Source organism: Sceloporus undulatus, chromosome 1, assembly GCF_019175285.1.
Source record: "Sceloporus undulatus isolate JIND9_A2432 ecotype Alabama chromosome 1, SceUnd_v1.1, whole genome shotgun sequence".
NCBI classification, from domain to species: domain Eukaryota; kingdom Metazoa; phylum Chordata; class Lepidosauria; order Squamata; family Phrynosomatidae; genus Sceloporus; species Sceloporus undulatus.
In genome coordinates this window covers 212,626,236-212,643,557 of record NC_056522.1, presented here as the reverse complement: position 1 = coordinate 212,643,557, position 17,322 = coordinate 212,626,236, and the positions used below count along the sequence as shown (strand labels likewise).

The window sequence follows — 17,322 nt, the reverse complement described above, 5'->3', positions numbered from 1 at the left end:
TTTTACAACCATACATAGAAATGGGAACTATGATGGCACTGTATAGCACTGCTATACGTCATGCACAATTACTTCCAAGGCTAAATATTCACAATTATTAAACATAATGCGAATATTTCTTAGAGAGGAAATCTTGTCTATCTTAGCACAATTATTTTATTATTTCTTGAAATAATTCAATACTTCAAAGAAGTATTTCTTGAAATACATCTTTTAAAAATTATTATTTCAGGAAAGATCTCGCCATAGCAATGGCATTAAAGGATACTGTAATAAGATTCAAATTTTGTAGACATGCTTCTACAATGGACTAATTTGGTGTTTCTGTTCCTCTTTAGTGTTTGCAGTCTATATTCTTAATTACTTGTCTGCACTGGGCATATTTCTAGAATGAGAAAGTCAGAAATATCTTTTTGTCTGGTCAGCAAACAAATCATGATGAAAAGGATGGCATGGAGAAAATGTTGTCAGAATACATCTGAATGCCCTGGGTCTCTACCTGCTACTGTCAGAAGACTGAACTTGTTCAACTAATGAACTGGGAAAATGGAATACAAAATCTTATAACTAAAGCAAAAATCCTTGGGGGGAAAATTCTCAGTAAAGTGTCATTCTAGTGTGTACACTGAATTCTGATGACTACAACTCATGAAGGGGGGATCTCTGTGTTAGGCTTTCAACAGAGACTCCTTCACACTGAAGGTCTTTGTATCCTGGCTTGTGTTCATAGAGCTCTGGATCAGAGTTTTTGAGTTTTCTAGCTTGAATGCATCTGTAGGGAAGTCAACAGATTGCTTAAAATTCTTACCCTGCATCTGAGCTGTTGCCACAAAGAAGGGCATCTCTTTGTCCTTCCAAAACATAAAAATTACCTAATTGGGAGGAGGAAAAAAAGAATAAATAACCATTTTTCTCTTGTTGCTGATAACAAAAGTCTAATCATATACAAGTAGAAGCAAAGTATATGAAGGCAAAAGAAAATATTTGTATAAGTCACACAAACATCACTAAGTTTTGCTTAAAAAGTGCATGGATGAGGATCTGTCACTAGCTAGCGAGGGGGTCCAAAGTGAACACAGGATTCCCAGTGATTGGGCGGCATATAAATAAATCCTATTATTATTATTATTATTATTATTATTATTATTACTCTGTATGTCACACGTGGTTCCTCAAGTCCTTTTTTGTGGCCCACAAGTCCTCTCACCACAATCACATGCCCCTCCACCTTGAAAAAAAGTTCCTTTCCCAAAAAGCTATTTTGCCATCCCCCCAGAAGCAATTTCTGATTTTCAGGGTTGGTGGACACAAATCCCACATTTCCAGCACACAAAACTAGAAACCAGAAATAGAATGGAAGCTACTTATTTTGAGGGTTTTTTATTCTTCTCATGGGGGAGGCTGGGTGCTACCTTCAGAGGGCCCTGAAGGTCAAACAATGTTCCCCACCCCAACCTTCCACAGTTGCTCATCCCAGGCTAAAGGTTCTGATAATAATAGTAGTAGTAGTAGTAGTAGTAGTAGTAGCTTTATTTGTATCCCACTTCTCTGTTACAAAGACAACCGCTTACAATTTAAAATTCAAACAATACACTATATAAACAACTCAATTTTTCCTCCCCCCAATAAAATATATTTATTAGGAATGTCACGTGATTAGAAAACATCTTAGGCAGCAATCTTGCGTCCATTTCTCCAGGAAGTAAGCCCCACTATTTAAGATAGTGGTGTTAGTTCATTAATCTCAAGTGTTCATAGGTAAATTTCCTTAAATTTGAATATGAATGCAAACAACATTTCTGATTAGGAGTAATATGTTTTGTTCTTATCAGATGAATCTAAGTGACCATCTTAGAAGAGGCATTTCCTCCTGTGAAGGAAAGAGCAGGAGGAATAATTGTCTGGTGGCATTGGCTATCCATGGCTTTTGTACAGATTTATGATAATAAAAAATTAAAAGAAGTATGTCACCTGACTGATTAAAAAAATAATCAAAAGTTTTAAAATCAATTTCAATCTGCAATTCTTAAACCATTCAGATAGGAGGGTGCCACATTAAACACAGACTTGCTCTTGAGATGACACTCACAGGAATGAACTACAATCTATTACTTGGGTGCATCTGTAGAAAAATAGCCGTTTGACACCACTTTAAGTGCTGTAACTCTATCCAATGGAATCCTGAGATTTGTAGTGCTACAAGGTCTCACAAAGAGTGGTGCCTCACAAAACTACACATCCCAGGATTCTGTAGGATGGAGCCAGGGCAGTTAAAAGGGGGTCAAAATGCACTGTTTCAGTGTAGATGCACCCTTGATGAAATGTTGCACTCCTAATTTAGTACCTTAGGGCTTTCTTTAATTCAGTATTTTATTCAATGAAATAAATGATTTTGTTCCATTTTTCTTACACACAGTATCCTACATCTTATTGGTGTCATACACATGTGTAACAGAACTTTTTTGGAAATTGTGCATTTGCTATATTTAGGCTATGGTTGCATAAGCACGAATATGGTTGAGTAACTAATTAATATGAGCCTATGCGGTGACTAAAGTAATACTAAACTGATTGGATCTACCTACTGTGTCTATTCATGTATAAGTCTAGAAATTTTAGTCAAAAAATTGACCCCCAAAAACCCTGAATTGACTTATCCATGGGTCAATGTAAGTACTGTACGTTAACTTATATTAAAAAACGAGCCATTCCCCAGTGAAAAGCAAAAGTGTAATCTGGCCTGGAAATACTGACACCCCCCCCCCCCCAATTCTCTCATCCATCCATCCTTCATTGTGAGCACAAATAATTATGCCTACTGGAATTTTGTAAGTTCTTTAGCACTTTTTCCTTTGCTTTATCCTTTGGATCCTTTGTTACATGCCCCTACATTTTACACTCAACATATCCACAGGCCCTATCAAAATCCATAATTCTGGCCCCCAAACCTGCCCTCAACTTATATATGAGATCAACTTATAGTTAAGTATATACTGTACATGTTGATTCACCAGTCTACTGGATTTACCTACATGGAGTCTTGCCATTCAGACAATTCAGCAGTTGACTCTCCAGCCTTCTCTAGCAGGAACTAACCTACAGGACTGCAGTCATGCAGCTACATACTCCTGAATGGTATGCAGCTATTTGTCAGTTTCTTCAGTCTACCATTTGATTCTCCACATCCACAGGAAGAGCCACTGTATATTCCTCATTGACATACAGTGTCATTCTTCAGCAGAAGGGTAGTGCAATACAAGCACAAGGAGCTTGGACTCAGTCTCTATCACACAGACACCTCACAAGTCAGATCAGTGGACCACTTTTAAGAGATTACTTTTTTTCCTTAATTGCACAGGGTTGTATGCAACTGCCACCCTACCAGCGATCCCAGTAGAACAAAGAACAAGGTATTTTTTCTAATTCACCTCCCTCCAACTTCTATTACACCTTCCATAGATTTGCATGGGGAAGGAGAAGACTACAAGGAAAAAGCAAATAATCCAAAATGGCTTCCTTCCTTTTTCCACTGACAGAGGATTTTGCTACATCTACTAGCAAAGGAACCACCAAATGGATAGAATTCCTAATACACGTGACCTATTATTTTAATCACAATTCAAGTAGCTATTATTATCATCATTAAGAACAATACAATCACCATATATTGGTTATCCTCATCATCCTTACTTTCATCCTCAACATATTGCTCCCAGTCAAAGGTGCTCACGGTTGTGTTAATAAAGGTGCCATTTTCTCCCAGAGTGCTGTTGAAATAGGAAGTTATGTTTATTTCAAAGGTAGAGTTGTCTGGTGGCCAGATCAGGCATTTGTGCCTCAAGTTGCCCATGAAGAGCTGCAGCCCTATTAGCGCAAACACGCTCAGGCAAAAGACAGTCAGGATCATGACATCTGACAGCTTCTTCACTGACTGAATGAGGGCTCCCACAATGGTCTTCAGGCCTGCAGGCAGAACAGAATGGAAAGACATATTAAGATATATCACACATTTGTCCATCACATTTATGATGCCATGCAGAAAAAGCAAACAACGTTGTGTTTGTGAAAAAGTAAAACTTCATAAACAGCACCAGCACTTGTGAAAATGTATGAAGAGCAAAAAGCTGTCTGTTTATGAATGCTCTAGGTACATTTCATTAAAATGTAACCATCTTGTTGCAAATCAGGACATTTTTATCCGTTATGGATTGCTTGCACAAAACAAAAGGATTATTTGAAAAAATGCCCCGTTCATACTAGTTTTTCTTCCCTTGAAAGGTAAATTTCCATCATTTCCAATTCTTTCTAAAAATCAGAGTACTACTTTTTTAAAAAGCAACTCTAAAGAAAGAGGGAAGACAGCAATATACCAGGCCATGTTCATCTTGACCTTCATTAATATGCTTTTAAGCATATTAAGCAAAGTCCTTTTTTGTCTATTTAAACTATTATTTTTTTAGAACCCGTCACAATATAATCCTCAAACCTGATGGGCAAAACAATTCTATCCAGATTTATTCCAAAGTAAGTAGTACTGCTTTCAGTGGAGCTTACTTTTTAATAAGTATGTTTAGGACTGCAGCCTGGAACAGTTAGTGCTAAAAAAATGGCACTACAAAAGCTAAAGCATCAGGGTTTTTGAGTGTGGGAGAAATGGAAAAATTGTCTTCTTTAAAAGCAGCATCAGTAAGAAAAAGGCAAACTCCCCAAAACAAAATAAAATGCATAGGTTGTGCATACTGTTGATGTCTCATGCAATTGTTAAACACAATGGCAGATTTTGCAAATTAAAATAAATGCTATTTTCAAAAGGACAAGGGATCTTCTGATTCCTGCCTTTTAGTAACATGAGCTGTGATTAATGAGACTTAATGTTAGAAAAAAAAAGTGAACTCTACTTAATTGGAACTAAGAATTCAGCCTCTGTGTTTAACCTCTAGCTCTCACCTGGGATGACTGATATTGTTTTCAATGCCCGGAGAACTCTGAATGTTCTCAACGCTGAGACATTGCCCAGGTCCACAAACTCTGTCACATATCTGTAATAGGGGAGTTCACACACAAACACAATGACATCACACAAGAAACAGTTGGAGATACAAGGGGCCTGGCACTTCATCAAGCCGCTCCACTTCTTACCTGGGATTACAGAAATAGTTTTCAAAGCTCTCAATACTCTGAAAGTTCGAAGAGCTGAAACATTGCCTAGGTTTACAAATTCTGTTACATACCTGTAGAATTAAATCACAGTTATTCAGAATTGAGACAGAACGTATAGCTAATTACTTGGGGTCTTTCAGAAAGACCAAACTGGTCATTCCACCTTTCACAGTCCTATTCCCTTAAAAGATTTACATTTACTAATTGTCATCTGCAGTTATTAAGTTTCTCTGAAAAGAAACTCACGTTTTAGTTCTAAAAAGCTAAGCTACAGTAATTTAAAACAACAGCATGAAATTAAAAGATGATTTCCATTCCAGTGCACATACAGAATACAGGACATGGAATGAGCATTCCTAAAAGGTAAGCAAAGTACAGAATACACTTTATGATATATGCATTTTAATATATAATCAATTGAAAGTGTATTAATAAAGCAATTAAACTCCACATGTCTCTTGGATTGGCATAAACTAACACTCATTTCATGCCCCTTATAAGAGGTTTAAAAATTGTTAAATCACTTACGCCATCAAAATGACGCTGAAATCGAGCCAGTTCCATGGGTCCCGAAGAAAAGTAAAACCTTCTAAACAAAAGCCCCTTGCAAGAATTTTTATGAGGGATTCAAACGTGTAAATTCCAGTGAAAGTGTACCTAAAAGCATGCAAATAAAAAAAAATTAAGCAGACCTCTACCTCAGGAGAATCAGCGCAGTTCTTTCCAACAGATTCCACAATTACATGTATTGCAGTGGTAACCGTTCACACATTATATTGAGTGTCATACTGAATTAACCAACTATCTCTATTGGCAGGAAAACCTTATTTTATTTCATCTTCTGTAATGGGTGGCTGATAAAAGCACTAGTTTCAGGCATATCTAACTTCCCCGAGCAAAGCAAACAAAACAACATAAATAAATAAAAACCTCATCAGATCACATTTTCAGTTTTCAAAAAGATCTGACACTTCCTATATATGATCTAATGGACCAGATAAGATGTCGCACTGGCCTCATATAAAAGTGATATGCCAGACATTTATTGACCTCTGAAATCACCAGGGCAGCATTCAAAGTTGTGCAACATAAAGTACTTTATCATACAGTTGCTACCACAAAATGTAGATTGTGTCAAGTCAACCTCTCAATAAGTATGCTGGCAGCAAAGTAGATGTGTGTGTTCTTCACAGTCTTCCCACTCCACCCGATTCCTACAGTAATTTATATCCTTGTATAAAAATGATACCTGTGAAGCAGCCATCAGTAAATATCTTTCACACATCACAAAATCAATCTCTTTGATGCCCAACCCACAAAATATATCCACATAACAAAATCGATGCTGGATTTCTAGTTAGCCAAATCAGAATCTAGTGTTAACCAATATATGTCAACAAATATGGGAAACAAAATGATGGCCAACAATCTGAAACAATCAATATACGTTCCCATCCACAAAAAAGGAGACACAAAAGACTGCAACAACTATAGTCGATATAGGCCTGATACAGACAGGCCAAAATAAAGCTGCTTCAAGTCACTTTGGAAGTATGCTGTTTAAATGATACATGCATCCTAAGAGTCCAGAAGCTGCACCAAAGCCACGCTCCAGTCCTAAGGACTGGAGTGCAGCTTTGGTGCAGCTTCCGGACTCTTAGGACGCATGCATCATTGAAACACCATACTTCCAAAGTGACCTGAAGCAGCTTTATTTTGGCTGTCTGTATAAGGCCATAGTCAATTCCCCAAGAGGAAATGAAGTAGTTATGTAAACATATGCAGTGCTGTGTGTATTCTTTTCCCACATGAACATGTGGGGATGATTGACACAGGGATGACATGCATGTTCACACACATACACACCCCCTTCCACAAGAAAGGCTAAAGTGGCGGCACTTAAGTGATCTTCGAAATGACCAAGAACCTTTTCTCTGAGCAAATTGTGTCAGAGAATTAAATGACATGGGACAAAACAAAAGTGAATACTTAACCAAAGGGAAGGAACATCTGAGAGAAACCAATATGAATGCCAGCAAGCTGTACATTATATTACGGAAAGGAAGAAAATCAATCAATCAATCAATTTCAATGACATCAGCGAATCTAATCCTGAAAGATAATCCCCCTGGCCACAAGCCTGTGGAAGATTTCAGTAATGAAACCAATATACTACTCCATTTATTAGGTATGAAGAAACATTTTGGAGTCCTTTAGTTCCTGAGGATTTGGCCTGAACATATATGGTACTGTATAGCAACTTTGCTGAAGCTAAGCAACTCTGATGGCCAAACTAGACAAAACACCACCCACGTAATTAGCAGCTGTTATTTGCTAAAAGTAATTTGAAGGTGGAAAGATTGGGATCCTGTCATGAAAAGCCAGTAGTGGTGCGGAGACTTAACCTTTTGTTCTCTGGATTGGGCTCCCTATACCATCTGCAACAGCAAATGGTTTCCATTTGTGCAACAGAGAAGAATAGGATCAGGAGAAAAGGGTCAGTAAGACAGTACAAAGTTAAGGGCTAAACTTCCCCATCAAGTTTATGATTTGCGTTTTAAATCCATTCATGCATCTGCCAATTGATTATTAACTGATAACTAATTAATTAATTGCTAATTAATAAAATAATCTCACCTGTTAATTAGATCATATGAATTATCTTGACTAGTTAGAGCTTTAATCTATCCAAAACCTAGAAGAATGCTGATGAAACCTAGGTATGTTGCCTAGCTTTCCATGGAAGAAAGCAAAAATGTAATGACAACACACAAATACTCATGCAATATCATGTTTTCATATATGATATTCACTGAAGATGAGGAGGGGAAAGAGACAGAAAATACACAAACCAGCATTCAAACCAACTGAACAAAATCCATAACTGAAATAGCATCAGGCTAAAATAGACAATAACTTTTAAAAAATGACTTACTCTACATTCTTTGTCCAATCTGGAGGGTTGCTCATGGTCATAAATACACAGTTGGTCAAAATTGTGCACATAATAAGCATGCTGAATAATGTAAAATTCAGTCAAGGAATGTTAGGCATTGAGTCAGCTACTGTGTTGTAAAACAAATGACAGCACCTATTTTAATAACCACTTTCAGTGAATCCATACAAGTTGAACATATTAACCAAAGGTTAAAATTCCAAAGAGGAGCCATCTTAATTTGTTGCAAGAAAACAAATGTGTGTTTATTTTATACGTATAAAATATATATAAAATAAAAAGACTCATTTATGTTTGCTTGTTTTTAAATCCTCAGATGTAGCTTCAAATACTATGGAAGTTGCCGCAGCGACTGTGTCAGTCCTCAGATCTCTATATGCCTGCAAACTGGTGACATATGTGAGAGTGAGGACAGTATAGTATACATTATGTTTACATGTCAAATCAACTATAAAATTGTGGCATAAGTTATGTTATCAGAAGTAAATCCGGCATTTATGTTCTCTTACTATATTCTAAATTGAGACTCTTTTATTCAGTGGCTGCAGCAACACTGCAGAATGAATACAGTTTGACACCATTTTAACTGCCATGGCTCCATACTATGGAATTCTGATTTTTTTTTAGTATTGTGAAATATTTAGCCTTCTCTGTTAGAGAACTCTGGTGCCACAAGAACTGCAAATTCCAGGATTTCATAGGATGGAGCCATGTCAATTAAAGTGGTGTCAAACTGCATTAATTCTGCAATGTGGCAGTGGTTGGTTATCACCCAGTTGGCAACGACAGCCAGTATCTTTAACTGTATATTTTTAAAGCTAATGTTTTAGTCAAAGTTTTACCTTCTGAGATAACACATGTACTCCAGAGAAAATGTTATTCACAAGCTAAACAAAAGCATCTCCCACTAGAAATATTAAGAACATTGAATGCCCCTTTCTATGTCTCATCAATACCTTCCTTTCCTCAGTTCCTCAAATCCCACTCCTATGTGTATTCAAATATCCCAATGACACCATTTAGGAAATGTCCAAGTGTGTTTCAGGTTCTTCTGGGATGAAACTTCACTGACTACTGAACCTATGACTTGCAGACAATCCGGATCCAGTCCACAAAAGGTGCGGACACTTCCCACACGTCCCATAGCCCCTTCCCACAAGTTAGGGTCCCCACTATCTCCAGTTGGTTATCCACTTTCCCACCCTCAGCCAGTGTACCCAGTAATTTTGAGAGCACTTTGCTCCTTTAACTCTTTCCCAGCTGGGAAAAAGGTACATCTGGTATTTTGTCCAAGAAATTATAACATCACAGAGTTTGCAGAAAGTTGTGGGTAGGCAATTTGTTCCCTCACCAAAGGTTAGTTGCTCAACCCTGATGTAAAAACAGAATTTAATTGCATTGCAGGATGGATGGGAAACTACTGATATTACTGTGGACCTTCTAACATTAAAATCAAAAGGGAGAATAAGAAATTGGCAATGCTGTGAGCTCTTCAGTAGGAACTTTCCCACCAAAACCAGAGACCAGGTTTATTTAGTGGGTGCTTCTGAACTGATAGTGGAGCTCTAGATGTGTTTTAAAGCACAAGGAAACAAATGTACTTGTAAATACCACTGCCATTTGTTTCAACACTGTAAAAAAGTTGCTTCAGATTTTATTTCTTGTACTTAAAGATCAGCTACTTGAAAAGGATATGAATGTACCAAAATTTTAATAGCAATTTTTCTGAGGGGGTTGAAAGGAGTTAAAATGTACAAGGCAGACGTGGCACTAAATCGGAAAATCGCCTTCCCTTTATTCAATACTATGAAGGTCTGGAAAACAAAAACAGCATAGAAGTGAAAAATGCATTATTTATTGGTGCTTCCTAAATTTGGTTGTTCCATTGACTTTAATGGAAGATCTCAGTTCCTGATGTTCCACAATATGGCATCTTTAGAAAGCGGGTTCAAACACATTCCACTTGTGTTAATATAGTAACAACAATATAATAATTACAAGGACTTAAAGAAATCATTGCTGTCAGTGTAATTCAAGCTATGTGAGTATCTCATCTTTAAAAAAAATCTGACAATAACCAGAAAGATCAGTGAGAAGTATACATACCTTAGCCATTATCAGATTCAAATCATGGGACATTTTCTCCTCCTGAGCAAAGATATGACTTGGGACATGATGAAGTTTTCAATAAACAAGCTTTCAATAAACAAGCAAATCCATTTTGTGACATGCCACTATATATTTGTGAACTAAGTTACTTCTCTACAAGTGACAGAGGCTGTGGCTTCTTATTAGTGTCAGTTCAAATGTCATGTCCTACCAATTCTCAGAGCCTGCCTCAGAATGGCTATCATTGTAGGAGAATGCTGATTCAGTGGGACCTGTACCTTTGGCCACAGTGTCAGGGAAAGAATTCCACTGCAGAATGCAGCACCTGCAAGAGCTAGGTGGCACAGAATCTGTGATGTGAACCTTAAAGGTTCCCCCTACTGAAACTTCAATAGCAGCTGTGTATTAATTGCTTTCTGCTTTTAACCCCCGAACAATGGCACTAATAATCCCAAGAAAAAGCAAGCATTAGAAACAGAGGGAGTCCACCCTGTGGGGAGGGCAAGGTCTTCCTGTTGTCAGTACTACTTCCAAAAAAAGATTCTTAACAGGTTCAGCAATGCGTCACCAAGAAAAGGAGCCCCAGGACCAGTTTAAAGCCCTTCAGTTGATGCCTGCCCTTGCTGGTACAACAGCCATTCTGACCAGCTCCTTAATTCTAGCCTCACACTCTAGCTACCTGGCTGGCCTTGTCTTGAAACCTCCTCTTTGGCTGCCTGGACAACTCCCTTGTTTCATTAACAGAGACTGGATCCAAGTTTTGCATAACTCTGGTACTGGAGGAAAGAGTACATCAAAAGAAATCCATCAGATTGCTATGTTAAATATAAATGAGTGTAGAAATGCTAGATGCATGTAACCAAAAGATTTAATTGGTTTCTTAAAACCAAGCGGGGTATAAATACCATAAATAAATAAATAAATAAATACTTGATCTCTCATCCTTTCCCCATATTCCTCCTCTTCTTCCCTCCATTCTCTTCGACACTCCTCTTGGAAACCTATGTCTTTTCAGCTGCTGTTACCAGATACTACCAGAACAATACTTCTTTCCCTTACTCCTTCCATCTGCAATGCACCCATGCAGGATCTGCATGGCTCACTCAGTGGCAAGCAAAGATTGCTAAATGAAATTAGCCCAGTCAGCAACCCGCAGGGGTGAAAGCAGCTCAACCAATTGCACCAAGAAGCTTTATGATTAGCCAGATCCTCTGTCAAAACTATGCTACTGAGGCAATCACTGCCAGAGGTATCACCAAAACAAACCACAGATGGCTGGGTGGTCAGATATTACCGTAATAAAGTGCTAGATTCAGGTTTGTGAGGGTCTCTTGGCAAGACACATGCCCTAGCTCTCTATACCTCTGTGGATTTGCCTCTCTTTATGTGTCATCGCTCCTGCCCTCACTCCTACTTGCTGCTGTTGCCAACCAGACTGCCAGGCAGAAACCTGACAGGTGAGTGAGTCAATCTACAACCAGCTCTTCCGCCTCACCACTACTACTGACTCACTTTGGAAAGGAAAAATAGTGCAAACTATGAAGCTCTTTGGAGTTGGCACTTTCAGGGAACTGGACTTCAGGTGGTCCCTAGCCTCTCCAGCCATGCATGAACAGACAAGAAGAAGCTCGTGGGTTTGGTTAGTAAACGAATGCTGCACAGTGAGATTTCTTTGTGAAATTCCAATTGTTTCCACACTGTTTCCAAAATTGCTGATACCAATAAACGGTGGGAAGACATCAGAGATTAATGTAATAGTAGACATTTGCAGAAACTAACAGGGACAGCTGAAATCCAGCCAGTCTTATCAAAAACTCACTTTTTTATTGCTATAATAGGGATCAAGATCCTCCAAAGGTTCAGATACCATTCCTGGAGGAATGTCTCCATATATAAATGGAAGTGATTTTCCTGCTTCCAAGTCACTATTTGGTTTTGGCCCATGTTCATCATCAGCATCTGAATGATCCTGCTTGGGCTTTTTTGCTTTCTCCTCTGCACAACGTTTTTCAATAGCTGCAAGAGATTCTCTAGTAAAATAGCGGAAGCTGTCAGGTCCTGGTGGTACCAGCAGTGCCTGTGCCATTTTTTCATCCTGCACATTTAAATTATGTTTTACCTATGGCATAAGAAGGACCTGCAAAAAATAAAAATAAAAAAGTGGGGGGGGGGGGGGGAAGAAAAGAAAACAAAAGAAAGTCAGGAAAACATTCAGGTGCTATTGCATCCATCAATAACAACAAGCCTAAAATATATTTTAAAAAATTAAGTAGGACTTATCATGGGATGGATTTCTTTGCACAAAACAATTAGCTTTCCCTTCTTTAATTGCTACAAAGCAGATGTCTACTTTAGAATCAGGGAAAGTGATTCCCAGAAGTCCCATGGCAATTGTCAAGGTCAACCTCCTCTTTTAAAGGTCCAGCAAGTCAGATGCAGAACAGCCACTGACATCTATGAAGACACCTGAGGTCAGTGATGTATTCAAGTCTTTTGTTTCAAGTCTCAAGTGTAGTCTCAAATACTGGAAAGATATTTTCAAGTCAAGTCTCATGATGAGTCTCTTGTCTAGCAGCCAACTTTTAACAGGGAAAAAAAAGGAAGTGGGGCATGTTTCTCAGAGGGAACAGCAAACGCATTAGGCAATGTGCTTGAGGCGGGGTTGAGGTCTGCTTGGCAGCCTGTCCCACTGCACATCAGAGGAACTTTACAAAACCTTTTCAAAAGCTTTAGAAGGATCCTTCTACCTAAAAGCTAATTGTGTAACACATTTGCTCTTCTCCTCCAAGAAATATGCCCTGCAACAACAACAACAACAACCAGCTTCATTTATACACCACTTCATACTGAACTAACAGTGTGTAAGTGGTTTACAACTGAAAGCTAATTGCCCCCAACAATCTGGGTATTCATTCTAGCGACCTCAGAAGGATGCAAGCCTGAGTTGAGCTTGAGCCTTTTTACTAGTATTGAACTTGCAACCTTATGGTTTTGAGTGAGTGGCTGCAGTACTGGCATTTAACCACTGCGCCAGCAGGGCTCCTAGGGGGCAGCCTGGGGGCAGGTCTTGCCTGCTGCTTGAAGTGAATGATGCCAGCACATTTGTCACTAAAGATATATAAGTTGTGATTCTATTCAAGTCAATGCATAATTTATTGCCAATTCATGTACAAGTTGAGACACTGAAGTGACCTGAAGTCTACATCACTGCCTGAAGGTGCGTTCAGACTCAATGAAAAATCCTGAATTTTCTTCCTATTCTTTCCAATTTTATACTGGATTAAAATAAACCAGTCTGGGGAATTGGTATAAAAAGTGTGTGATCATACTGGGAGCTCACAGAAAATATTCCAGGATAAACAAAATGTGTTCGGCACTCCAAAATAAAATTTGAAAGAATAGGAACAAAATCTGGGGCTTTCAGGACTTTTTAATCAGTCTGAATGCACCTTAAGAAGACATATAAACACCAAGAGTTCTGGAAACCAGAGCGATCCACACATCTCTGAGGGTGTGCCAAGCTTTTACAAAATAATACTCTAATTATGACTATTTGAAATAGAATAGAACCACAGAGTTGGAAGGGGCCTTGTGGGTCGTCAAGTCCAACTCCCTGCTCAAAGCAGTAACATCAGCTGGAGCATCCCCAGAAGGTAGATGTCCAGCATTTATTTGAAGATGTCCAGAGAAGGAGACCCCACTACCTCTCTAGGCAACAGGTTCCATTGCTGAACTGCTCTCACTGTGAAGATGTTCCTTAAATCTGAAAGTTGATTTAATGAAAGGATTAGATTGCAAGACTGAAGGGTCTGAAAGATGAAAAAGGAAGATATTCTGGAGTTTATCACACGACCCCTAAAATGGGCCCAGTGCATTCTAAATGTGAATGCGCGTGGGCGTGCACAGAACAGGATGGGGCCAAGAACCCCATTTTATTACACACTGGAATGCTGCCTTTGCCGCCGGGCATTCCAGTTGCGTCCCCGTTCTGTTCCAGAGGGCACCATTTCTGGGGACACTTAGAAACAGTTCCCAGAAATGGTGCTCTCTGGAACGGAACGGGGACACAACTGGAAAGCCCTGCAGCAAAGGTGGCATTCCAGCGTGTGATAAAAAGGGGTTCTTGGCCCCATCCTGTTCCGTGCGGGCCCGCACGCGTTCACGTTTAGAATACACTGGGCCCGTTTTAGGGGCCGTGCAATAAACTTCTCTGACTCATGATAAATAGTTTAAAACAGCAAATGTGAAATATTTTGAAATGTTAATAAGAGGCAAGGAATGGATTTTGAAAAGACAGGGGAGCCATGGATTGGCTGGGTGATGTTTAAATTTAAAATGAAATTGAAAAAAATTATGTTTGGTTATTAGCTAGGACAGGTTATGAAATAGTTACAGATATGAGGCAATGATTGGATTTGGTGATGACTTGGTAACGGTAATGATTTTGTAGGGTCTTGTAATATAAAATGTGACAGAAATACTTGGATTTATACATAATATAAAGCAAAAAGGGTTTATACTTTGAAGTAGCGAGGATTAATAACATTTAACAAAGTAAGTACTTCTTAGCATCAAGATTTGAAAATGGAATATTAACTATCACAATGTGACATGATGTAATGATTTATATGTTTGACAAGAATTATATAAAGATAATTATAGGTATAGTAATGGAAGAAGAAAAGTTTTTCTTTCCTTTTTTCAGCTACTCTTTTATCTTTAACTTTTATGCTTCAACTTTTCTTCTTTCTCCTTTCATGTATTTGTAGAAGTGTTTTGAAAACTATCAATAAAACATTATTTTTAATGTTCCTCCTAATGTCCAATCAAAATCTACCCTGTTAGAACTTCAGATCAATCTGCAGTCTCCTGTATGTAATACACCTTGCAGTATCTAAAGAATGCAATCATGTCTTGTCTTCACTCAGTCTTTTCTTCAGCAACCTGAACATTCCCAGCTCCTTCAACTTTCAACTTTCTTCATATGTTATGTCATCTATACCTCTTACCATCCTTCTTGCCCTTCTCTGAACCCACTTTTGAGTCACACCTAGAGTGCAACTGTGCTTTGGCATAGACAGTCCTGATACTATCACTAAATGTCTAATCCTTAATAGGGCAGCTCAAGGATGTGCTTCCTTTCTCAGGCCACCCTGCTGGAAGTACTTTTGTTGCTCAGGAAAGGCATGGTATGAAGGGTGGGCAGAAGACCCAAATCTGTGCTGAGACTAGTGGGGGGGGGGGGATAAGCCAATTAATGGGAAAGAGAACAAAGGTGGAATCTGTGAATAAGTCAGACCAGATGTGAAGTTTAAATGGATGTAAGATGCAAATCCTCTAAAGTACTGCAGGTGGGGGCATCAGGAAATCTAGCAAAGTTTGTGTCAGTGAAAAAATGAAAACCTGAATACAACTTCACAAAAATGATATTTAGCTGAAGAGCAAAGAGTAAAAGTGCAGAGTGAAAATGCATCCTACCTTGTTATTTGGGAAATGTCAGATCTTCAAATAGTTGTGGAATATGAAATATTTTCCTCGAGAGAAAAAAGGAATCCAAGATATCTTATCGTGACCACTGGGTGAAACAAGAATGCTTCCACAGTCAATAGATTCCTCTCATTATGGTATATCCAAAAAAGATTTTAAAAAAAAAGGTTGCTAGAGTGCAGTCACATCACAACATGTTTGTCCAAAATAAGACAGAAGAACCTTGAAAACATTAGGATAGAAAGGAGAAGAAGATTGATTTCTACATACGGTATCAAATGCCATAATTGCACAGATTGCTGGAAACTCTCATTAACTTTGTGACAAACCAGTTTATTGAAATGTTGATGCAAGGATACTTTCATAGTCACAGAACTGTCCCAAGAAAAACATGTTTTGAAAAGATGTCCCCCATGGTCTCCCTGGCAGGCTTGTTTGACCTCCCTTAACTTGTATTTTGCTGCTTGATCACGAACCTACTATTTCAGCATTTGATCTGGAGGGTAACGGAATTGCTGTATTTGATCAATCTGTAATTTTTAAACTAATATTTCTACCAGTGATTTTTTTGGACTTTTTAATCACACTTTTACGAATTTTGCTGCTTGTATTTGTTTTATTTATCAAAATGCTTCGATCTCACCCTTCATCACAGGATATTGCAGCAGCACACAATTCAAATAATCTAAAATATTTTCAGATTAAAACCATAATTTGGACAATATAAAAACATATTAAACACAACAACAGTTTGTGCACACACAATTTAAAAAATTGTCCTTGAAATTTTTAATAAAAAGCCATTTTTTTGGCTTGGCACCAAAAAAACCCCAGTGTTGGCTCCAGTCAGACCTCCAAGAGGGCATTCAACAATCTGGTTGCCACATATAAGAATCTCTCTCCCATGTCCTCCCACTTCATATTGCCCCCACTGGAGGGGCAAAAAGAAAGATACTCCCAGCATACCTCAATTCTTGAGCAGGTATAAAAAGGGAGAGGTGCTCTTCAGATGTCAAGGTCCTAAGCTATTCAGGGCATTAAATGTCATCATGAGCTTCCTGAATTCAGACTGGAAGTGAATTGGCAGCAAATGCAGTTCCATATTTATTATTATAGTCACTTGTACATCTTTCAACCATCACTACACTATTTATAGACTCTCATATCTTTCCAACAAATTCCCTTTTCCTTAAAATAAATAAATAAATAAATACGATATACTGTATATCTTTCCAACATTCCCTTTACTTTCCTCAAAACCAAGCAATTATCTTCTGCTAAATTTTATATATCAAATTTCTTTCTACATATCTAATAAATCATATCTCTACCTCTTTTTGTAACTCTTCTTACTTAAATCTTATTACAGAAGTATTAAGTTTAATTAACTTAATGTTTTCAATCTATTATAATCTTGTCACCCCATTTCTCTTTCCAGTACAGTGGTGCCTCGGGTTACGAAATTAATTCGTTCTGCCGCGGCGTTCGTAACCCGATTTTTTTCGTAACCCGAAAAAGCCATAGGCGCTAGCGCTAAAAGCCGCGATTTCGTGCGAAAAAGCGCCGAAAAGCACCAAAATTTTTTTTCGTAAGCCGGAAAAAAAACGTAA

At 38.3% G+C, this 17,322-nt stretch overlaps 1 protein-coding gene across 4 annotated transcripts in view; it reads right to left on the bottom strand.

The window, feature by feature from the left end:
- LOC121922958 (sodium channel protein type 3 subunit alpha) overlaps window positions 1-17,322 on the bottom strand; it is a 95,779-nt gene that overhangs the window by 59,339 nt on the left and 19,118 nt on the right. For 2 of the 4 annotated variants that reach the window (XM_042452963.1, XM_042452953.1), the window contains exons 2-9: window positions 15,704-15,934; window positions 12,045-12,362; window positions 9,812-9,930; window positions 8,096-8,185; window positions 5,689-5,817; window positions 4,948-5,231; window positions 3,691-3,963; window positions 809-872 (exon numbers count right to left, since the gene is read on the bottom strand). In XM_042452963.1, the coding sequence (XP_042308897.1) occupies window positions 809-872; window positions 3,691-3,963; window positions 4,948-5,231; window positions 5,689-5,817; window positions 8,096-8,185; window positions 9,812-9,930; window positions 12,045-12,311 (1,226 nt within the window). In that variant the 5' untranslated portion in view covers window positions 12,312-12,362; window positions 15,704-15,934. The remainder of the gene's footprint in view (window positions 1-808; window positions 873-3,690; window positions 3,964-4,947; window positions 5,232-5,688; window positions 5,818-8,095; window positions 8,186-9,811; window positions 9,931-12,044; window positions 12,363-15,703; window positions 15,935-17,322) is intronic. The other 2 variants (XM_042452972.1, XM_042452981.1) reach the window with 2 other exon arrangements.